This window comes from Miniopterus natalensis, chromosome 10 (genome assembly GCF_054644295.1).
Source record: "Miniopterus natalensis isolate mMinNat1 chromosome 10, mMinNat1.hap1, whole genome shotgun sequence".
NCBI lineage: Eukaryota > Metazoa > Chordata > Mammalia > Chiroptera > Miniopteridae > Miniopterus > Miniopterus natalensis.
The window spans coordinates 78,092,605-78,117,432 of record NC_142090.1 but is presented as its reverse complement, the minus strand read 5'-3'; the positions used below and the strand labels follow the sequence as shown (position 1 = coordinate 78,117,432).

At 48.1% G+C, this 24,828-nt stretch overlaps 1 protein-coding gene across 1 annotated transcript in view; it reads left to right on the top strand.

Annotated features, from left to right (window-relative positions):
• The window catches only part of PDE1C (phosphodiesterase 1C), a 288,209-nt gene that overhangs the window by 131,878 nt on the left and 131,503 nt on the right, over positions 1–24,828 (top strand). The window contains exon 5 of the mRNA XM_087821246.1: positions 16,547–16,573. Coding sequence (XP_087677372.1) covers positions 16,547–16,573 — 27 coding nt within the window. The remainder of the gene's footprint in view (positions 1–16,546; positions 16,574–24,828) is intronic.

The window sequence follows — 24,828 nt, the reverse complement described above, 5'->3', positions numbered from 1 at the left end:
GGCTGCCTGATGCCTGGTAGAAATGCCTCAACTCCTCGAAAACCTTTAAGCACCGACTTTAATGAGGTGGCTTCAGATTGCGGGCCGGCGAGTGCCACAGCCTTTTGAACAGAACAGGTCTGTCGTCTTGTCTCTACTGGACCGGACCAGCTAGCCACGGGGCCCCCATCGCTCTCACCTCTAGTTCCCCGAAGGTAAATGGCCACTGCCAGAGGGGGGAGCATTTAGGATTTAGACACTATGATTTTATTTTCCCTTATCAAGCTCCCATGAGTGGAAATTTACCCGAGTTCTCACCCTTGAGTGTATCTTACTTTTGAGAAGCAGGACAGTGTCTGATAGAGGAAGAATGCCGGGAGAACCATTACCCGCCAGGCAGGAAAAGTATGGTTATAGAGCCAACTGCACCCCGAATCTCAGGATCCCGAGTCCTAGGTTTGAAATGGCTCCAGGGGAATGATGGTGACTTCATGACTTCGTTTGCAGGGGAGCTTGACCACCAGCCAGCCCTGTGGTGCCAGGGCTGCAGTCAGGATGGGATCTGTCCCTTTTCGGGGGTGGGTCCCTCTGCTAATCCCCCCCCCAGCCCACACCTGGCCCCACTCTGCCCGGGCCACCAGCTTGATTGATGTGGGGGGGGACACAGTGACATGAGTAGCAGCTTTGTGGAGCTGAAACTCTTCCTACTTTCAGCACCTGCCCCCCCATCACCCAACAGGATCCCCTTGAGCGCGTGGCATGAATCAGCCACTTCTACCGCCTCTCTGTGGGTTTATCTCCCCACCCCCACCGGGAGGGGGGAGAGAGGACTTTGTAAGTGTGAGGTGCGGTGACTTGGGTCCCCATCAATTGCTTTGATCTTTCAAAATGGAACCGCGCCCAGTGCGCAGCGCGCGGGCCGCGGGCGGGAGCGCGGGGCGCTGACTCGGGGCCGCGGGGGCGCGGGGGGCGCGGGTCCCTCTCCTCTCGGGTCTCCGCCCGGCGCCCCGCGCCTCACTCCGGGCGGGCTGGGGAGCCGCCGACACCCCCCGGCGGGGGCCCCTGCACGGGCGGGTCCCCGGGGTGCGAGGCTGGAGCCCCGCGCGCGCCCTGCGGACGGCGGCGCCCGGCGCGCCCCTCCCTGCGCGCCCGGGGGTGCGGGACCGGACGCCAGCCCGGGGGCGCTGACGGACGACTTTTCTCAGTTGTCAGTTTTCTCGCTTGTCAGCAGAGCTGCTGCTGGTAAGTGAAAGAAAACAGAGAGGGGCCCCAGGGCGGCCAGGCCGGGAGGGGGGGCGCGGGGCGCGGGGCCGGGGCGCGGGGCGGGGCCGGGGCGCGCGGGCCTCCGCGGACCCCCGCCTGGGCCGGCTCCCCGCTCCTTCCCCTCCCCTCCCGGCTCACTTTCTCCCTCCCCGCTTCCTCTCCTCCCCACCTGGTCCCCCCTCTCTCCCCGAAATCCTTCAGCTGCCACACTCATCGCTCCCCGGCTTTGTTTAAAAAAATACGTACATATCCAAATAGATTGGAGGCGCTTTCCTCCCGGGTAGGAGCACAGCCCCTGTTCCCAGCATCGGCCCGGGACCATGGCTGGTTCCCCTAGCTGCCTCCCAGGGGCCCCGGGGCCCGGGGTGGCCCGCAGTCCCAGCCCGCTTTAAGCCTGGATTTGGGGGGGGGGCGCAGACTGGGGGAGCGCACAGAGAAAGTGACAGGCAAAGGAGGCGAGGAGGGGACAGCCCGAACTCTCCCAGCCTCACTCCCAGTGATAACCTGCAGCTATGGAGTCACCGACCAAGGAGATTGAAGAATTTGAGAGCAACTCTCTGAAATACTTGCAGCCAGAACAAATCGAGAAAATCTGGCTCCGGCTCCGAGGGCTGTAAGTAAATCTCTTTGCTTCTCTTGCCCCCTTTCCCGCTCCCGTCAGTATTTTACTACATGGCCAGGCTCCCCGATCCCGCAGGGCCCTTTCAGAGCAGCCCCGAAGTTCCACCGCGGCTCCTCTGTTAATTACAGTCACTGCTACCTCCTTTCCACGGCGACTTGTCTCTCTGACTGAGAACGCCTTGCTGTTTCCAAGTCATGCTTTCTTTAGGGGAAGGACACAGGTCTTTAAATTTCGGTTGTAGTAGCTTAGTAGCCACAGAGATGTTTCTGGTCCTCTTTTGCCCAGGGAGAAAAGTTTGGGGACTCAGGTCACAGACTTTTAACCACAGGAAGAATTTTCTCTGCAAAGTGCTGGCAAACATCTTGGCAGGTGGTCCGAGAACTGAACAATCGTTCAGATTCAACGTGCATTCTGGCTGCCAAATTCGCTTCTCCCTCTTCCCAGCCTCGTTCAGCTTCTGATATTTTCTTAGACTTCTTTCCAGCAGGGAAATGGTCATTGACAGAAAGGGCTATCTTGGAGAAAGGGGGGGGGGGGGTGGGCAGCAGCAATCTTGGATTTCCTAGTAATCTGTGAGCAGTGAAGTAGGGTGTCTGCTTTCAATGCAGTGGCCAGAATTCTGGTGGGACTGATGGACAAAGATTTCTGCATTTCATTCACTTCATTGGGTTCTGTCTGGTTTTGGGTACCAGGCAGGTAGGTCCCAAAGACACCTTCCCATAACGACCAGAAACACAGTTCATCAGGTATTTGACATCAAATATCTAGTGGTGTTTAAAAGAAAAAGCTTTTTTCCATGTATATTCTCTGGATGTCCTCTTTCTACCAAAGGCAGCGAGGGGGCCTAGACAGTTTGTTTTGCTAAAACAAAACAAATAGAAAAGGCACGGATCTCTCAGTTAGCTCCATCTTAGGGGAGGCGACCTCCCAACTGGGATATTCTCAAGGGAAGCCAAGGTTGTCTGTGTTTCTTTAAGGGGGTCCCTATTTAAAGTACAATTTATAAAAGCCCTCCCACAGTAATTCATGAGCTCCACTGCTATTGATCTAAATGGGAAACCAGGCCAAATAGCAGGACACTTGGAGCATCTGGCTGCTGCAAGCAGAGGCTGTAACTTATTTGGAAATTTTGTCTTTCTGGCTGGCAGGCTGTCCTTAACGGTGGAGGCACAGGCACAGCGCCTGGGTCTGAGCGGAGTTTACAGTAAGCTTGTGTCATGCGGAACGAACGTGACATCTGATCGTATTTTGGTGCACACAGAAAGTTTGTTGCATCCACAAAGCCTGGGCCCAGGGTATACAATGTCAGAGTGGTGACAGGCTGGGTCTCCTTGCCATCCCAGCTGGAGGGACTCACAGCTCACCCTCTCCGGAGGTGCTTCTCTCTGGCTGCTTTACAACTCTCACGACTCCCCGCAGCGACGCAGGCTGGAGGGGAGCCTTTGGGCGAATCAGGGGGCCTGAGGGGGGGCCCTGTGCCATAAAGCATTTAGCGGTTACAGCTCGCTTGTAGCTTTCTCTGTTTCATGCCTGTTAGGCTTCTCTCCCCAAGGTTCTGGATGTCACGTTATCCGCTAGTCTCTCGTATCTACTCAGCTCCCAGTGTCTTTACACATAAAACGTGTGGGCGGGTTGATGTTTTCCAAATGTGTGCTTTCGGATCCCTCTCTTTACCCTTCCCGCTGGAGAGCTGTTGCTTCACTTTCTAATTTGTAAAAAGGCCACGTGACTATTGTTATTATGACATATATGTATACTACAGTTTTACTATGGTTATGTTTTTACTATGACTTTTTTTTTTTTAACGTAACAGTAATGCTATATTAAGTTGCTAAAGACTCCAGAAAGCCAAACACTCTTATTTATACAACTCGGAATAACACTTTTGCAGCTCACAAAATAGAAAACCCGAGGGGATGGAAGCGTGTGTTTGTCCACACAACAGACTCTGTTAGAGAAAGGAAGCTGCTCTTTCAACATTGTAGAAACACCCAGTAGCCACAATTGGATTTTCGTGTCAATTTATTACCATGACACCCTTCTGAAGGGCTTTGGAGGTGAGCACAGATGGTCAGGGGTTCAGTTCTGCTAGTCAGACAACTGTGAAGTCCAGGACTTGGTGATCTCATGCTTGGACATTCAGTGGTGTCTGTCTCCTTCTCGTCAGTATCAGCCCTATTTAATCTATTGTTGAATTTTTCGTCTCCTCCCCTATCCTGTAAGTTCCTCGAGGACAGACACCCGTGTGTCTTGCTCACTGCTCTACCTCCAGTGCTTAGAACAGGGTTTGGCACATAGTAGGTGCTCTACCGGTAGGTGAGGACAGAAGCATAAAGACCTAAGTGGGAACCTTTTATTATTTGAAATGAAGATGAATGTGGTCGGCTTACAGACCATGTGACCTAGCAACACTGGATTCCGTGAGCTAGAGGGGAGCAGGTTTTATTGACATCGTTACCCAGGTTGGGCACAGAAATCTAAACTGAGGTGGGTCTGGGCAAGATGTGGCAAAGCCACGGCCCAGGGCTGAATCCCACTCTGTCTGTCTGTCCCCTTGCCTGTCCCCTTTTCTGCACAGGCCCGGAGTGGCCTTCCCCAGCAGCAAGAGGGCCACTGAGGCCGTTGTCTGTCAAGAATGCCCAGTGTAGGATACAGGAGACGAGCATCTCTGCGTTACAGCCCCCATCCCTCTTCCACACCATTTTTCCTCTTTATTTTCTTTGATTTGAATACTATGTATTTTATTTTAATTTATTATGCTTATGATCTTTCTCCTCGGATAGAACATAGGCTCCCCGAGGACAGAGGATTTTTTAGGCCTGTTTTGGTCACTGGTGCGGCCCCAGTGCCTACGATACTACCTGGTGTGCATGAATTATCAATAAGCACATGGAACCTGGGGCTGTTTCGCACGTTTCTCTGAGAGAGAATCAGGGAAAACTCTTAGCCTCGCCTTGTAGCATCGTCAACTCACTAATAGTGCCTCGGATATTGGAAACGGGACTTTTGAACACTCTCTGCCCCAGCTGAGATGACAACACCCCTCGAGCTTAGGTGTTTACTCTCACGATGACTGTCATTTCCCCGCCCACCACTGTCATCCAGGGGCCGTGGTCCCCAGGCTCGTTCTGCAGCCGACACCCTCTCCTGCACCTGCTCGCACGCCTCTAACGGGAAGGGAGCGAACCCCGCACACCCGAGCTTTTCTCAGTCACATCTGTCGGAGGCGCGCTGCTCCCTGACATTTCGGGGAGGCGCCTTTTCTTGTTTGTTTTCCTGTCAGCCTCGGTTGTAGGAGTGGGTGGAATTTTTAAGAGCCCCTCCCAATGGCTGTTCTGCTCGGGAACCTTCCAGTCGGGGAAAAGACGAGAATGGCTGTGTGTGGTTCCTCCGATGACGCGGGGGAGCCTCACGGCTGCACAGGTTTGAATCATGACTTCTACCTTGGGGCCTGACCAAGAGTTTTTCTTTTGCCAGGAGAACAAAAAGATATTTCTGTGCTTTAAAAAGAGTGGAAAGCAAAGAACAGCTTTCACTTGCCCTGTGATTCATGGTCACAGTTGTAAGTAAGCTGTCCCCTCTTCACTTTGCCCACCTATGAGGTAGCCAGTGTAAGACGTTTGTGCTCATGCAACCCTGTCAAGATGATGATCGGCTCCAACCCCACCGGCATCTAAAGTAGTTTTATGAATATAAAGGGAGGTATTGGTTACTAGGGTAACAGATAGAGACTATTGCTTTTATCTAACCAGCAAGCTTTCCCACCCCCCTTATTATGGGAACAGACCCTGTCCCCACTCACCGGGGCAGGGGCAGATCTTGTCTTGTTTTGTAGACCAGTGGCCATAGCAACGGGAAGCATGGCAGGTCTGGAGGGATGGATGTGAGAGCTGTTCAGAGGTAGACTCAGCAGGGCTTGGACATGGGCTGAGGAGGGAAGTGGGATCTAGGGTAACTCCCAGGTGTTTAGCTTGAGTCCCCAGGTGCTATTGACATAGATCAGGATCAGCGAACAAGGTTGCAGGTGTGGTTGTGGGTGGGCGCACAATGAATGGAGAGTAGAGATCGTGACTTCAGTTTGGGACGTATTGAATAGGAGGGGCCTGTAAGATGTCCTGGGGGAGATGCGGTAAAGGCATGAGCAGGTGAACAAGCAGGCCTGGAGATGAAAGGAAAGGTCTGGATTCTGGATTAAAGATGTAATGTACAGCCCAACAAAGTACAAAGAAAAATAATAATATATACAAATATGTGTGTATATGTATATGTGAGTGTGTATGTGTGTATGTGTCTGAATGATGCTAAATTAATATTCTTATACATTTTATAAGTAGAGAAAACATAGTTTAGTGTGACCCCCCCTAAATAGTCTGACACAAGGTGCCAGAAGACACAAGTTCATGCTTTATAACTTTTCACATGTATACAGAATATACAAGTTCATGTTTATTTCTCATTGGTATTTACTTGCTTAACATCTGGGCAAGGCCAGCTAGCAATCAATGTACATTGTTTTGCTTGGAGCTCTTATCTTTACTATTTGGTATCATGCCCAGCAAACAAGGATTTGGAGCAGAAACAGAAACCTGGGGGGGTAGGCAGGGTCGTTTCCAGCATTCCAAGGACAGAAAGAGACCATGACCCAAAAAGCCAAACGGGATCAGGTTCCCATCACAGACTTCGTGGGGACTACTGGACATGAGTGACACATTGGGACACAAAGCCTGGAGCCCAAGCCCACCGTAGATGGGCCTGCTGAAGCTTGGCTGGATGGAGGCTCCCTAGACCCTGCAGGAGGCTGCCTTGTCATCTGGGCTCGGCCAGTGGGCACAGCCTCCTGCTGCTGCTCCACAGGTGCCCTTTGATGGACACACCCGGCCTTTGTCTCTTGGGACAGCCCACAGCCCTTCCACGACACCTCTGCTTCATTCCAGACCTTTTCCTCTTAAGGTCTTCCAAAAATGGTCATCCCCTCCATTTCCACTCTCTCCCAATGGCCAACAGTCAACATTCTACCCATGCACAGCTTTCCTTCCCCTTAAGGCAGTCAGGAGAGTGAAAGTTTAGACAATCATCATGAGAGCCCATTGAGTGTTTTAGCTGAAAGTCCTAGTGGACATCTAAAGAACATTGTATTCTGTTAATCCAGAGTCCAAACAACCAAAATGATTAACTCAGACTTCCCTCACTCTAGAGACACGCAGAGTGTATCCGGCAGTGAGAGATTAATCCTTGGCAGGTATTCCCAGGTATGTTTTAGGAGTAGTTCAAGTTCAGACTGATCTCCCCCTCCCCCCACTTTTCTGTCTCTACCTCTCTGACTCTTGTCTCAGGATGACTGAGGGGCTTACACTACATTTCAATCCCCCCCGCCCGGCCAAGTGTGTTACATTGAGTGTCCTAGTCCAGGTGGATGTTACTTGGGAGCCCTGTCTGCTAACGATGGGGAACTGTAAACACTTTCATGAATAGGGGCCTCTGTAGTGCATTTGTGACACATGAGGACTAATGATCATAAATCGAGCTTCATGAATGTTGTTTGGAATTGCCATTCTGTCTATAAAACCACTGGAATTAGTCATTGTTAGAAAAAAGAAAAGAAAGAGCCATTCGAAGCACCCCTCCTGGGTGTCAGGCCATGGTTTCCGTGAAGGTCACTGTAGCTCAGGAGAGTCCCTTTGAATGCTCAGCTGAGCCCAGCTGACAGTAGAGCATGGTCCCAGGGAATGCATATGCTAGTTGGGTTTTTGGTGATGGTGGTGCTGCTACTGTTCTCTGTTTTGGATTTTGGCCTCATTTTTGTTATATTTAAATTGTTAAAATTTATAGCGTCCGTGTCCAGATGATACTACTGAGAGAGAGAGACTTCAGAGGAGCTAGGAAGGACTTTGCTCCAAGGAGCTGTTGTATGGACTTAAATTCGCCTGGAATGGTAAATTGCCAATAGCTGCTTTCTGCTAGGAGTAGGTGTTTTTTTTATTTTTTAAAAATTAAATTTATTGGGTAACATCGATTAATAACATTATATGAGTTACAACTTTATAATAATACAACATCTGAATGCTCCATGTGTGCTCACCACCCAAAGTCTAGTCTCCTTGTCACCATGTATTTGACTCCCTCTACCCTCTTCTCCCCCCTCTGTGTCTGTGAGTTCGTTTGTTTATTTATTGCTTTTTGTGTTATACACCACATCTGAGTGAAATCATATGGTTCTTGGTGAGGGTTGGGAGGAAGGGCCTAAGAGCGGAGAGAGGGAGCGGGATACCCCTGGAGTGGATAGAAAAGGCTTAGAAAAATGAGACTGGCTGCTGGAGTTGAACTTGTGGAAGGTACAGTTTTCGTTCTGGCTCAGTCTGTGTGGGGAAATCAAAGTAGAGAATTCATTGAAGCAACTCTGGATAATTCAATTTCAAAAACCTACCAGTCCCCTAACTCCAAGGATAAACCTGTGAAGAGTGAGATTTTCCTCTCCATCCTCGGATTTCTCTCCACTTGGGCGGTGTTGTCACAGACGTGAAGAAATATTTTTGTTTTCGGCCTTTCTCGTTGATGTTTATCTAACCAGGAGCCAGGCTCCGGGGAAGGAGGTCACAAAAATCTCTTCCATTTCCACCCACACAGTTCCCTGTACTTATAACATAGCAAGTGGTTGTAAATATGCAACTAGAGGGATAAGTCATTTATGCAAAAAAGTGCTACTTGGACTTCTATAAGCGTGACATTTACCTTCTATTTTCTTTCTCTAAAACCTTTTCCATATTTTCTCACTGGTGCTGCTGATTAGCTCATTGCCCAGCTTTGAGGAATAGATTTTTAGCTACAGGGAAATACAGTGCTTGGTATGCTTAAAAACCTTGCTTTCCAGAGGAAGGTTTCAGCTTTCTTTGGGGAGGGGTCCCAATTGGGGACCCGTTAGGCAGTAATCCGAGTGCCAGAATTTTTAACCCAGGCCCAGGAGAGAAGTGGGGCGCAAATAGGAGATTGGGGTTTCTGAGTCTGGCCAGCTGTCTGCAGGCAGAGGCGGGGGCTGGGGAGGGGGCCCTGCAGACACCGGCCTGCGGGAAGGGTGCAGGTGGGCCATTCTGGGGGAGCTTCCACTGGGGTTGTTTAGTTCAGATTGAACCTTCTTTCTTCTCAAAGATTCTTCCTCTTTCCACTGCCAGCCAGCACTAGATAGAAACAGGAGGGAGTGCAGAATTGATCGCCTTATTTACAGCTCTGTTTCTGCTTAGCATTCTTTCCTTCTTCACACTCGCAGCCCTCACCCCCAAACTGCACGGTCAGAGGCTTCCTTCATTTCTGTTTCATCTCCTCCCTTTCGGATAAAGGTATTGAAGTTTTGTAGTTTGAGAGTTGCTGTTCCTGACTATGGCCTTCCTTTTGTAAGTGTCCAAATGAAGGGGTGAGAGTCTGTAGGAAAATTTCCCTCAATAGAAAACCCAGCAGAAAACTTGTTTAGAAAATGTAAACAGAAGCAACCCTTTCCTAACTCTTGGGTTATTGCAGGTGAAAGTGAGTTTAAGTCATTTCATTATTTTTTATCTTTTGTCTTGCTTTGGATCTTTGGCCAAACAGGAAAATATAATCATTGCCCACATGAATTTTTATTCTGTAGCTCATCAGTTAAGAAATATTTGAACCAGTAAGTAAGTAAGAGAAGAGAGGCTCTCACTTTCTCCAATATCTTCTTTCCCCCTCCTAAATAGTCTACTGGAAGGTGCCAGGAGACCGCAATTGATATATAGTTTCTCGGTGGCATTTACTTGCTCAAAATATGGGAAAGGCCACCAAGCAATCAATATACATAGCTTTGCAAATGTAGGTTTTAATATACGTGTCATGGCAATGAAATCACTGGCAGGAATGAAGGACATGTACAAGGACCTTGCATTCTCAGCAACATGTAGAGTAGTTCATACAAATGATTTAAGACACATTCAGTGGAAGTTTCTAGAGATACCCAGTTCTGTTTAGCCCGCATCCCATATGCCAATGAAAAACAAAACCAGGGGATCTGGTGATCGTTCAGACCTCTGTCATTTCGCGGGTGTTTGTGGCATTTCATCTCTGTTCGCTTTCCCACGAGTGAGTCACATGTGACCTGAACTCCTGCGACCGTGTAGTTAGCTCCCCGTCTTGTTGTGCTGTTTGTCTGGGTCTGTCCTCCAGTTTCCTCTCCCTTGAGGGAACCGATGGCTGAGAACCGCATTTCCCAAAGCTGTCTGTGCATCTGCAGCAGTGACCTCAGTAAGAAAGGACAGAGACGGGATCTGATGGGATCTGGAACCTAGTGAGTCATCATCAGAAAACCTGGAGACCGCTCAGGGCAGAGTTGGGTTTCTCACACTGCCTCTGTGTGGTTGTCACCTATCCACCTGCCCAGAAAGCCTGCTCGTGCCCAACCGGGAGGTGCCTTGCTGTCAGCTTAGAAACTGAACACAAACTTTGGTTTTTCGATGCCAGCTTGTTTGAATATTAAGCCTATTTATAAACCTCGTGACTGCAGCACCCATATGGCTCTTACTCAAAGATACTCACTTTTAAAAAGTGAAAGACTGCCAGGCGCTTCCTAATTTCACATCAGAGCTTAATGGACTCTCGCTTGTCCGGGCTGGGCTATCAGGAATGAGTCCCGAATCATCCGTTTTACTTGGGAGTATGTGAAATTTTACACTTGATGATGGGTGTGCCCAGTACTTGGAGAACTCCTAGCCATCGAAAAGCAAATAAGGCCCCTTAAAAGCAGCCTCGCTCCCACATCACTGTTGCTTTTTGCTGTTTCCTTGGTGTCTCTACTCTGCCCCCAGGCAGGTCCAAGTTTACTGTGGACAGAGCCATCCCTCGTGCCGGCTCACTTTCAGCCTTCTCTCCCTGACTGCGGCCAGGAGAGGTAACGTGAAGCTCAGGGTTTAGAAGCTTCTGCTGGACGACACAGCCATGGAGAGCTTTGGGGGACCTTTTAAAATATTGGGGGCCAGTGCTCTTTGCCCTTCAGTGGTGTTCCGATCTCCGTATCCACCTGGCAGAAACCGATCAGCTGGATGTAAATGGACTGGAGCCTTTGAGGGGTGATTTCCGAGCTCATCGCTTTCTCTGTCTGTACATGAGTGTGCACACATACCCATGCACACATACCCATGCACACATACCCATGCACACACACACATGTCCACATACCCGTGCATACATGCCCGTGCACTCATACCGGTGCACTCAGACATGCGCACCCCCTTTGATACTTCTGGGCAATCCACGGTTGCCTAGAAAAACTTAAACAGACATTGATTTTCATTGACGACCAGGAGTCTTCTGATTTGCTTGCCGGGCGAGTGGATGTGCGTCTCCCAGTAATTCTTGTCATAGCCCCTGTTATCTCAGCGCGGGCCTGCATCTTGGAGGGCGCTTAGGGATTCTGAATGAGCAACTCATGGGGGTTCAGTTTTCAGGGACTTATTGATGAAAAGGATCTTTGTTGAAAAATAATTTAGACATTTCTAGGGGTTATTATGGCGTCCGGTGTTTAAATGCCCACTTGCACTTTCTTTCTTCCTGCCTTCAGAGGGATGGCCACCCTGTCGGATTAGGGGCAAGATGCCGAATTAGAGGAGAGTGCGTGGCTCTGCTAAGCTGCCTGGGACCGCTGGCGGGGGCGTCTCGGTGCGCAGCCTGCAGGGTCTCTTGGGCAGGGGGCGCGGGGGGTGCTGGGCAGGGCTTCAGCTCCTCCTCTTAGCGGGACTGGGATTAGCTCCGGCTCCCTTTGTGGCTCAAGTATCCTAAAATAGGGAGAATGGGAACAGTACATTTTCCACTTTTGAAACCAGTCTTCAATCTTTTTCCTTTACTTTTTAAAATCAATGAAACACTTTTTTCCCCTAAAACAAAATTTGGAAACCTATTGAGCTCTGATACCATTATGATTTATTCAGCCTGTTTGTTATTAATACAATAGCTGACTCTCTTGGACCTGTACTGGATACCCAGCACTGTGCCAAATGTAAATAATTAGATTCATTTAAAAAATTTATTTTATTATTTTATTTTATTTTATTATTTTATTTTATTTTATTATTTTTTAAATGGACCTTTATTGTTGAAAATATTACAGATGTTCCCTTTTTTCCCGCTGACCCCTTCCACGCCTCACCCACTCCCTGTCTGTTCAGCTCTCACCGCACCTTGTGAAGCACATATTGATGCCCAGGTTTTACAGCTGAGGGGACTGGTGGTTGGGAACATGATGACAGCTGCTAAAACTCACATGACTTATTGGCCACAGTAAATCGGAGAAGGGATTCAAGCTCAGGCAAGTGATCTGAAGCACTGAGCTGAAATGCTTCTCCTTAAAACAAACAAACAAACAAACAAACAAACAAACAAACGTTGCTGTCAGTGTGTGCACGTGGGTGTAAGCAACTGTGTGTGTGAAGAAGGGCTGGGACCACTGGAGAGCAGTTTGGAAGGCGCCACCCTGGGCCCCTTGGACGTGGCTTTCAGCCTGTCCCCATGAGGATGACCTGCCCCCGCCTGATGGAGCCGCTGTGCTCTCTCCATGGCCCACACCTCCAGCCTTGCTAGATCCCAGAGCCCGGCAGCTCCCGGCCGTCTTCTCCTTTCTCCGTCAGCTCCAACCAGCTCCACAAACCTTGAGAGTAGTGATGTCTTGCTCCAAGTTTCCAAAAATTAGACATCGAAAGTAAGTTTGTGACACCAAAAGAACCCACTTGAAAACATGCCCTCGGTCTCTCAGGGTGTGGATCCGGGGTAAATTCTGTTGACGTTTTTTAAAAACAAAAGGCCCAAAATAAACGGGGTTCTTTCCCAGCTCATTTCCTGTGTTTGGATGGAAAGAACCCCGTATGCTCTATTGTAGCTTTTGTTTTGTCTCCTAAGTTTCCTCCTGGCATCCTTTGGCTTCTTTGCAGAATTTCCCCACTTTCTTTGAAGGCCTCAGAGTTTGCTTTCGGTCTCAACCACTTTAAGGCTCTGTGTCCTTAGGTAGTTACTTAAGCTCTCTGAGCCTCCCAGCGTCTGTGGGAGGTCAGAGTGAGTTCATTATATAACAGAGACGGAGCAGAGGAGGTGCCGGGCAGTCACAGGCCCGGCCTTCTCTTGTGGATTCCCTCGTGTGCGTAGGGAACCGTGGCTGTGGGAGATGCCCCACGGTTTGGGAATCTTCAGCAAACAGAGGGGGCATGAGTAGAAAGAAAGCACCGTGGGGGTCAGTTTCCTGATAAACTAACTCATTCGTTTCACAACAGTATAATGAACACCTGGCATTTGCTAAGCACTGTGTCCGGCAAGGGAGAAACTCTAGCAGGTACCAGACAAGCCATCATTCTTGCCACCAGCACAGCAGATCATCACTTTCCAGAATGATAAGCACAGTGACCCACGAAAGGGGTGCTTCTGAGTTGGGGAGGCCCTGGCGGGTTTCCGGTAGGAAGTGAAGTCTCAGCTGGGAAGGGAAAGGTGAGCAGGGCTCGGTCAGGCCTTGCCGATCTTGCCCAGTCGCGTTGATCTGTGAGCAGGACTTCAGTAGGGTGATTTCCACAGACCTGAATTTTCTCTTCTGCTTTAAGCACTGATCTTTGAACATCAGCATAAGATGACACTGTTTGGATTTGGTCTGTCTTGATTTGGGGGCTGTCTTTGTCTAAAAGGGATAAGATAGGGAGGGAGAACTTCAGGACCTGGGAAGCCAAGAATGCATCTGTGAGAGTGCAGGGTGTCAGGAAGGTGAGCTGGACTGAAAATCATATTTTTGGTCTCTCTTTCTTTGGGTCAACCAAATGCACGACCCACATTTTCACAGGTGTGAGTGGCAGGTGCAAATGATTCATTTATTTGGCCAACAGGCATTTGTTGTGTGCCAACCATGTGCAAGCGCTTGGGATAGATATAGAAATCCACCTGCTAGGACCCTTGGCCTCAAGAGGCTCAAAACAAGGGGCAAAGGGACCTAACAGTTTTAGAATATCCCTTACGTGGCTTGCACAGTACCTGGCAAAGTCAGTCCATTACACCCTGTGAGATAATTCCTCCTACATGATAGATGTGGAGAGTGAAGCTTGATTTTGCATAGAGCTTGCCTGAGGCCTTACAGCTGGAGAGGAGGGGAAGCTGGGTTTTGAACCAAGTCTATCAAAGATGAGACAAGGCAATGCAAGAGGTTACTCCCTTTCCCAGGTATCATCTTTAAAAATAAAAGTATAACCTTATCACTTTGGAAACCTTTGTCCTCAGCACTTGGCAGCCTTCTTACTTCTATCTCCCTCCATATCTGGTTGGGCCGGGCCGGGCTGGTTTGAGGCCACTGGGCTGCCCTCCTTACCTGCCCGCCGCACATGACATATTTCTCCGCGTTGAAACCCCACCCATCAATCAAGACAAGACTACCTCTTTCATAAAGCGTCTTTAGCCACCCCTCGCATTTTTGTTGTAATAAAATAACACTTCAAGTACATGTCCTAACTTCCTTTTTTAGTACTCACGTTCTTTCAGACAGTGCATCTTAGGGTTATTATGAGGATGAACGATGCATGTTAAGTGCTGTTACTGGTAGGTGCTGAAAATGGGAGCTATTCTTATTTTTGTTTATCTTGGATTTTCTTGGTGCTCCCAGCCCTGCCTTTGTATGGTCCTTGGCAAATGCTGGGAGAATTCTGTGGAAGCCGAGAGCGAAAGTTGTCTTCTTCCTGCCCCTGAAGACACCCTCTGCGGATGGAACTAGTTGGGCTTCTGGGTAGAAGCCAGGGGCGTCCAGCGGGCGCTCCTCCCCCTTCCCCTTGGGCCTGGCACTCTCAGCGGGTTATTTTCTGGTCCTGCTGGAGACTCCTCAGCCCAGTTCATTTGACAGCCGTTCTAATGAGGACCGAGGGCAAGGGCACACCCACAGCTCACTGTGCTCTGCGCCTGTCGGTGAAACCTCTGCCCTTGGCCACTGCCCGGGGGTGTGAGTTGTCACTGGTGATAGGGTCCGTGTGTGAGAGGGTGGATGCTCAGCGCACATGCCTCACAGCTTTTGGAGGGAAAGCAAGGCACTGTTTTAGGCACTGGGATACAGCAGGGAAGCCTACAGGAACCTGCCTTTGGGGAGCCGACAGTCAGGGGGGTTAGCTCATTCATTTCTCACCACGAGCTCTTGAGAGAGGTGCTCTGATCTTCCCACTTTACAGCTAATCCAGTTAGCTGACCTCCTTCCCTATTTATATGATCTAACGCACACATGGAAATATCTCTGTCTATCCATATAGCCCCATATATGTGTGTGTATCTATCTATATATGTAACTATGTCTATGTAGGTGTATGAATATTTTATGTTTTTTTTCTAATTGTATTCATAATGCTTATTTTAAAAAGAAAATTTGGAAAATTCATACAATTAAAAATTAAAGAAGTGACCCATGACCCCGTTACCCCGGGGTGATGGTTGTCATTGCGGCGTGTTTGCTTTCGGATGACTAGGTCTCAGTGCGCATCTCACCAGGGTCGCACTGCAGGCTCTGTGGCGGGCTGCCTTCTTCACCTGACACCTAACACCAGCAAGTACGTTTCCACTTGGACAGAGATGTAACAGGCCACAGGGACCCTGAATTGGAAACAGCTGTGGTGTGTGTTTGTTTTTTAAGCGTGTGACATGCCTCTCTATCAGCCGGCCGGTCGGCGGCCTGGCCTCCTGGTGCAGTGACTGTAATGGGCAAGTGTGGAACTGAGCACTCGTGGGGAGCACCGCGCTTCCCGGGGATGCTTCTCCTCCCTCCCCCTCCACGGAAGGGTCTTCAGAGTATGCAAAGCTGACCCGGCCACGAATGACACGGGATATGGAGAAGTAAACTTTTATGGCCATTCTTCCATTAAATGTCACTATGACCTGGGTGAGAGGGCCAGGGTAGGTGTTAGCCCCATTTGATAGACGTAGAAGCCCTGAGACCAGCAGGTTTGCCCGAGGGGAAATGGGGACTGTAAATAGGGGAGGTGCACAGGACTCAGTCACTCCTGCGTCCTGGGGAGGTGTCCTTCCAGACCGAGCCCGCCGCCGAGCCCTTAGCACGGGGCTGATGCAGCTGTCACCTTTCCTAGGCCTTCCCATTGCCCCTCCCTTCATCGTCCTTCCCCAGGACCTTGTGTCTGATCTTACCCAAGGTTTAGCCGCATAGTTATGCATTTACATTTTAAGAGGCACATCTTTAAAGGGACTTCAGTGCGAGACAATGGGGTAGTAGTGACGGTAGTGACAGTGCAAACAGCTAATGGTTATGGACCATTTACGATGCACCAGCAGAAGAAATGCTTTATACGCCTCTGGCCATGTACTGCTCAACAGCCCCATGGATGTGGGCAATGGAAGGGCTGGGATCGGAACCCGGATCCTGCTGTTTTTAAAACTAGGCCTCAGCCAAGATGCTGCAGCGCCCTCAGAGGGGAAGGGAGAACGTAGGGGGCAGAGCCATCGAGCTCTTGGGCTGCTATTTGTAACTGTGAAGACCACAGTTATATGCATCTGGCCACAAAATACCACGATAATCCAAAGCTTTTAACTGGGCTCCGACCCCCACGCCTCACAGAGGGCTCCTTCTGCAAAGCGTTCCCTCCAGGCCCATCCCTCTGAAGCGACCTTTCTAACCCACTGCCCACTGCAGACCCTCTCCTGATGTGTGTTTATGCTTCTTTCCTACAGGAGAAAATATAAGAAAACGTCCCAGAGGTAAGAGCCTCCTTCTGAGGAAGGGCAGCCGGTTGGGCGAGGCATTCGGGGCACAGCTCTTTGCAAGTGTAGCTCATAGAGGACGTTCATTTGTAATAAACAGTCCCTCGGTCCCTGCTCAGCGAGTTGCCTGCTTTATCTCGATCGCTGCTGCTGTTGTAATTAAAAATTGATCGTAGGCACTCAGTGTGGCACAGTGAGTGTCCACCTTCACACGAGAGGGGACCCTGTGGATTAAAAAGCATGTTCCTACTGAGCTGTCTGGTGATTTTGCTAAAACCGTGGCTAGAGAGGGGCTGGGCTGGGAGGGGGCTGGTGTGTGGGTGTTGAAGATTTATGGGTGGAGGCACAAAAGGGTCTTTAACTACACATTTTTGCGTTTGACTTCTCCTTTGCCTGAAATTCTCCTTTGCCTGATTTGCTGACAAAGTGCTGTTGAGCTCAAGGCATGAGTACAAATTCCTTGAAGGGCAGCGATGGTCTTTGTGATTTCATAGTGGGAGGGATAATTTCAAGAAGAGTCTCATCCATCATCACCCTCCTTTACTCCATTTTATTGAGAAGATTTGGAAAGCACATGCCAAAGAAAGAGAGTTGCTTAGACCTTTGGTTCACCAAGCATTCAAAGCCCACCTTTCGTCTCAAAGGCTCGTGTCAGCTTTTCATGGATTGCATTTGACTTTGGTATCATAGCTGTAGACAGATGCCATTCAGATCAAGAATCACTGGTGCAGTTAGAATGCCAGTAGGTATCAACAGTGGTACTTTCAGATGACCACTTTAGTGTTACCTTTTCTAGTGAGTCAAGTTTGAAATTATTGTGTCATTTATTTATTTTTTAAAAAATATATCTTTATTGATTTCAGAGAGAGGAAAAGGAGAGGGAGGGAGAGATATAAACATCAATGATGATTGAGCCCGCAACCTGGGCATGTGCCCTGACCAGGAATCGAACCCCTATCACCTGGATCCTAGGTTGATGTTCAACCGCTGAGCCACGCCCGGCTGGGCAGTGTCAGTTATTTTTGAAAACATGTATTTTGCCCTGGCTGGTGTGGCTTCATTGGTTGGGCATCGCCCCATGCACCAAAGGTTCACCGGTTCAATTCCCAATCAGGGCACATGCCCAGGTTGAGGGCTCAGTTTCCCATAGGGGTGCATGTGGGAGGCAGCCGATCGGTGTTTCTCTCTCTCACCCTCTCCCTTCCTCTCTCTCTCAAATCAATAAAATCATATTTAAAAAAAGAAAGCGTATTTGGTATATCATACCATAGCAGAGACTCCTATGTCCTATGGTTTTCAAATAAAGTCAATAGTCCAGAGTAGTGGTGTGATAATTTGATATGCATTACAGAGGTGTACCAATCATTGGGAGAAAATGGACTGAAACGTGAAATCTTCCTAGAGGTTGCTATACTTTTCTAAATATAGTGAACTGATACAGATGGCTGAATAATCTTGTCTCGTTCAGGTTCATCGGGCTCATGGTAGTAATTGGATATGAACCACCGAGCAGGATGTAAATGAACCACTCGAGTTAGAGAGCGTAATGGGCTTCAGTAGTAGAAGGTAATTTATCACTTTCACAGGCAGTTAACCTGGGGTATGAGATGTTTCCAAGTTGCCTCAGTTTTATTTTAAGGAGAGATAAGTGGTCAGGTAAGAGTGTTACAAGAGAGCTGCTCAAACCCGGCCAGTTTCAAATTACTATGTAGATTATTTTCAAAAGCATATTTTTGCATATCTGACGTGAATGCTGTTGCATTTTTTTATTATGCTGATGTAAAAAAACACCACCACCAGGCTGTCTTGTACCAGCTTCACTGAAGTCATGTCAAGTGCAAATTAATAGCGGATTGGTTTGAGCTATCTTTTTAATCACCCACATATTTTCTTATTGGATAGATCCATGTCTACTAATCTGTCATTGAGCAGCAAACCATCCCTACACGAATGGCTTAAACCAACTGCTTTTTCTTGCTCATGCTTTCGTGGGTCAGGAATTCGGGAGCAACTTCGCCGAGTGGGTTGTATCTGACCCACCTGGTGTCAGCGGCGGCTGCTGGAGGTGGAGGGTCCACTCTTAAGGTCGCTTCTCCACCCACACATGGGGAGCCCTTGTGCTCCTTGTTTCCTCTCTCTCTCCACATGGCTGACATCCTCCAGGGTGTCTCCATGACAGCCCGGGATACAAAAATAACCTACCTCTGTGTAAACTTTTTTTTTTGGGGGCTATATTTCATTTCATTTCACTTACGTATTTATTCACCTTTCAAGGCCACGTTGAAGGGAAAAATCCACTAGCTTTCAAAGCCATCATCACCCTACTCAACTGAGGCAGACCTTTCTTTTATTTTTTTATTTTTATTTTATTGATGAGAGAGAGAGAGAGAGAGAGAAGGAATATGGTATCGACTTGTGGTTCCACTTATTTCGGCATCATTGGTTGCTGCTTGTATGTACCCTCACCAGGGATTGAACCCACAACCTTGGCGTATTGGGACGACTCTCTAACCAACTGAGCTACCCGGCCAGGGCCTAGATACCTTTCTTTATATATTTCATCAATGACTAGGCAGATCTTAGTTGCCCAAGGGAATGTTTTGATGACAATGAGTCTCACTTTTAGCATTAAGGGAAATGTTACTCATCTCTGCCAAGACCAGAATTTCAACCAAAAGAACGGTAAGTGCTCTTTACTGGCTTAGCAAGGGCACCAGCAGCTTCCCCCTGCGCAGAAAACCCTGCTGGATTAGGCTTTAGATCAACATGATTAAGAGGAACCATCCTCCTGCCTTGCGAATGAGCCTTGTCCACGGGGCCATTCATTCCAAGACATTTGCTGAAGCGGCGAAACAGGAATTTGACAGCTGGAGAGGCTTACGCGGGAAACCTGCTTCTTCGTAAAATTCTCATCAGGCTGTTTCTCACACAGCTGCAGCTCCAGGTTGTCAGGTTTGGCTCTGAGACGTTTGTGACTGTGAGAAAGCATTGTCAGACCACAGGCAACATAGCAGCAAACACCTAGAAATAATCTAGTGGTTCTGGGCTGCCCCCGGAGAAAGGAACTGCAATCAGAGGTGATGTTAGAAGCCGAACCTGTGTTAGAAATGTTTCTGATCCACACACACAGACACACACAGACACACTCACGCCCTGTTTCAGTGCTAGCGAACCCTGTGATCGGTCAGCACAATCAGAGGCAGAGGTACAGATAAAGGCACAGCCGCAAACCTGAGAGGCCTCTGCAGACACATGCCCAGTGCTCTCGCCTGGACTGTGGACATACCCTGGTCAGGATGACCGGGGGGTGGAGTGTTCGCCGCACCAGGCAGCGAAGCTCCCTTAGCAGGAAGGTTGCTGTTGATTTGCTTGTTACTAATCCTAGCTCTGCTTAGATAGTACAAGTTCTGGTTCTCATTTACTCATTTTATAAACCTAGAAATATTTCTGTGAGCAATTAAATTTAGCCAAAGGACTCTCTCACCTTTTTTGATAATCATGTTATACTGATAGCCACATGCATGGAACTGTACAAAAATCTTTCAATTGAACAAAAGGTTCCTTAGTACTTACTATGGCCATAGACTCAAGTAAACACTGGAGATACGATCTGTAAGAAATGCCCTCTGTGAAGAGGTTCGCAGGCTTGTAGGTTAGACACACGGGAGCAAAGTAGTTATAGTAGAAGACGGTAAGGGCTAGGATAGATGTCAGTATTGAAGGCCATTGGGAAAAATTAGGTCTGTTGGGAGGAGCCTACGTTATGCGCTTCCCTCTTCACTAGCTCGCAGAGACAGCCTACAGCATTGCGTATTATTTATGATGCTTGAAAGTACGGGCTCATTAAAGCCTAGTAGGCTAGTCCAGAATCTTTACTCTTTGTTTCCTTCATGTTTTTAATTCTTTTTAAAATGTATGTCTTGCTGATTCTTGAGGCTTTTTCCGAAAGGGGCAAATGGCTCAGAAACATTCTGGACATTAGGAGGAAGACAGCCCAGGACACACATATGTGGAGATAATCGATCGAGTGGATCTCGCACATGTCGATAATAGAGTGACCTCTCTCGGCTGCAGGGCAAACGAGTTATTTTATCCCCAAGTGTCTAATGCCTTCTTTCGCTTGGATTTTATGTGGCTCAGTAATCACATTTGATGAGCCCAATAATTGATTAAATCCAGCAAATGATTCCTAGTCAAGACTGCCCATGATCAGCCTTCACAAATTAGCACACTTATGAGTCATCAGCAGCACCGCCACCTTTGCTGTTAATAATAGCTTGTCACGGGAGGGGGGTGTGGAGGGGGAGTGGATATCGCCCTTTGGAAGGCTGCCTTCGAAGCAGTTGTATTGTTGTGTTAGCAGGTGCATCTTCTGAGCTGTGTCCCTGTTTCATTCTTGGGACATATTAAGACTCGTGAATTCTGAAGCTCTTTTGGCATCATTGACATAGAATCGGTGGACTCTTGTCCTCTACTTTTGCAATGAAAGATGACAGCTGAATAACTGGTTGGGAAAGTTAAAGGGGTGATAGGATAGGCCAGGGCGCCTATTTTTATATTCTTATGGATAACCAGTCCCGCATACTACTATCCCCTTAGTGGTATTGATATTGAGAGCCTAAGGAAGTATTTTCCTATACTTGGGATGACTAATAAATTCTCAGAGTAGTAAGAACATGCGCATCAGCTGTGAGAACATGTCCAGTTTACATTCCAAGATTGCCAACTAAATGAGGGCGATTTTGTGGTGACTGGTAGGATGTCAGGGCAGACCAGAAAGAGCAGCAAAGCGGCCTGGTTAGAACCCAGATCACAGACGGACACATGATCCCACAAAGGGTAATGCCCAGGGCAGCTGGCATGGGAAAGGGCCCACCAATACTGCAGATTCAGGTGAAACAGAGCCAGGGGAGAAAGGAGGGTGAGGGAGTCTACATGGAAGGTTAGGTCAGAGTTCAGAGTATCGGGCAACTGCCACTCTCTCATGCCTTATGGTCACTCTCCGGCTGCATCAGCAGGAGTCTGGGGAGAGGTAGAGAGAGAGAGACCCAGAAAGACTGTGTAGCAGGAGTTAGGAATTAGATGTGGCAAGAGAGGGTGCTGAGATGCAGCAAGCAGCTCAAGAACTGAGTCTGTGAGATGCATCTAGATATCGGAGCAGGAATGCCCTTGACGTTGAGCTGCCAGTTTCTGAGCCCAGAGGATCATCTGGGCACAATTCAGTCTTTTCTCCTCTGTTTTCAATCCTGATAATTACCCAGGACCCAGACTTTGGAGTCACTTTATATGTTCTGCAGTGTGTGTTCCTTCAACTTGGCCTTTTCCTCTCCTCCTTCACCCATGAGAAATGAGTCTCTTACAGGTTGTGGGCTCTTCCTGCGCGTTGTTTTCATGCCCATGGTCTTGGTCCAGTCTCGTTAGCCATCCCTTAGAGTAGAGCAGAGTCTCCTACCCACTCTCTCTCTTTCCACTCTCTTTACTGTGGTTTTTTCATCTTCTCCATTCTGCCCGCCCACATCCGATTACTTTGTCCGCAGTGTCTCTGGTTGTGCTATGTGTGTTTAAAAAAATAACAACAAACCTCCATTGGCTTTCTTTTGGCTAATGAAGATCTATCTTATGTCTAGGGTTTTGAGGGTTCCTGCATCCGTCGCCACCTCAGTGTCCCTCCTTTGTCTCCGTTACTGCCTTCCATCCACTCTGAGTTCCAGTCAGGTTGAAGGCCTCCCTGTCACACTGGATTTGCCTTGTGTCGCCTATCACCCTGTGTTCATGGATGTTCTTATTTTTACCTGCTGAAATCCCATCTTTTCACTCAGATCCAATTCAAAGGCCATTTTTTGTTCCATGGAGCCTTCTTGATCTTTCCACCTAAAAGAGATCCTGCTGTTCCGATGACTGCTGCCCTGCTTCTGTGTGCAAGAGCCGGCTGGGTGCACGTTCGTCCTCTTGGCGTCATCGTGATTTTATTGAGCACTGGGTATGCTCTCCAAGAGCATGGTGCCCTGGCCATATTATTAAATGTGGAGTGAATTTATGAGTGAATCAGATGGGGATGCTCCGTATATTTCCACCATGGGTAGAACTGAAGTCACAATTAGCAGGTGGAACTGTGGGTAAATAAGCTCAGATTGGTAAATGACTCATAAGTGTTTTTGCAGATCACCAGATACTCCCACAGTCAGGTTCAATTTGGCCTCATACTGGCCAGGGTGGAGTCCTATGAGGTCAGCAAGCCAGATGGCACGCATGGGCAAGAACCAGAAAGTACATAATCACTTGGATCATTGACTCTAATTTTCTTTTCTATTTAAGTTCTTCCAACGTGGAACTCTAGCTTTGGGTGGAAACTTTGAGACTACTTTTGTTTTATATCAATGCTTCAATTTCTCTTTCCTCCATTCAAACGATGAATCCTGGAGATATTCAGTACAGTGTCAAATGTATTTATTTGAGGTGCATTAGCCTGAATGTTTGATAACTGCGTGGCGTACATCATTTGGTGGTTCTGTGGTGTTTTGCCAAATCATTTCTTAGATTGTCCAATAAGCCTATGTGTCTTTAAGACTTCAGTGACACTCGTGCTGGGTGCATCACTGTGCTTCAGAAGTTAAGCCCAGACTTTAAGTTGCCTGAGCAGGCAAGTGTCTAAATCCCTCCTAATTGCAGTGGCCCTCAGTGCTAAAGAGGCGGAGTTGACATGGTTGATTCAGTCATTGGTGAGAGCTTCCAACTGGGGCCACGTCCAACTTCCAACAGCAGCAGCTTAAGAAGCAGCTTTTGGAGTCCTTGGTGGCGCTGGGTCCAACAATGCAGGTCAGAGTTTGTTAACCTTGGCACTACTGATGTTTTCATTGTGGGGGCTGTCCTGTGCATAATAGGATGTTTAGTAACATCCCTGGCTTTTACTCACTAGGTGCCAGTAACAACCCCCTTTTCTTTACTTGTGATGACCAAACATGGCTCCCGGAAGGTAAAATCACTTCCGTTTGGGAACCACTGGGTAGGTGAAAGATTAAGAACCTGATTAGGATTTTGTCTTAATTTAGTTGGGCCAAAATTCTCCTCTGTGACCCCGGTGTCCTTCTCTGTTAAGAGATGAGGTTAAACATGAGGATGTCTGGTTCCTGTAGCCTCAGAAATGATCTTCTCTGATTGTAATTTCCAAGGTCCTCCCACAAGAAAGCTCAGCCACTGAATGGCATTTGTTGTGATGGCCAACACTCTGCCCTAAAACTGACACTGGCAAGGAGCAACATTGCCCATGAGCACAGAGGTCCCTGCCCCATAGTGATGGTCCTTTGGCCACCAGCTAGATCACTCTTGGCTCAGACACTCCTAATTTCACCTAAATAATGTGAGCCAATAATAAGGACAGTAAAAGGACAATTACCAAAACACTAACTTTGGCAAAAACATAGATATTTCGGAAGGGTACCCTGTCGATTAAATTTACCGTGTGTCTGCTGTGTGCCAGGTGGTGCACGTGCATTATCGTATTTAATCTTCACAGTGATCCTGTTTTGCAGATGAGGGGACTCAAGGAAAGCAAGTAACTTGACTGAGGTCGCAAAGCAGAGAAGTGGTTGGGCTTGGACTTAAAGGCAGGTCTTTGAGGTGCCAGAAGCTTCTGGAGTCCTTTCCACCCTGGTGGTTTCATAATTTTTTACAGCTGTGGGAGCTCTCACCCCCATGAAACTGCTCAAGGCTGAATAAAATCAAAAGGTCAGAAAGATATGCCTTTTGGGGTTCATTCCCCACTCCAACGATTGTTTTTTTCTCATCGGGACATTTTGTACTTGAAAATTTTCACATTTGGCCTCAACCCCAAAGTTAAAGCTTTCAGGAAAGTTTGATGAAGACCAACCTTTCCCCATCCCCAAGCCCCTCAAAAATACAAACTATGTTTAAATAATGTGACCGAAGGGAGAAAAATCCTTCACTTCCACCCCCAGGTTTCCACCCCCTACCAAAACAGTCTATTTTAGTACTTAACAGCGTAAAGTGCTTTGAGGTGATGTAATTAGTCATACATGACTCCATAACTCTTGATCATAAAAAGCAAATAACAAAAACAGAATCAGATAAAAGAAAACTTGTGCTATATTTTTCCATCCTCAGATTTAATAGGATAACACCTTTTCAAAGCTCTTGGGATCACTGCCTGAATTTTTCCCTTTGCCCCTCCACATGGGCATAATCATGCCCAGCATTGTTTATTCTCATAACTTTGGGGCCAAGGGAGGGGATCT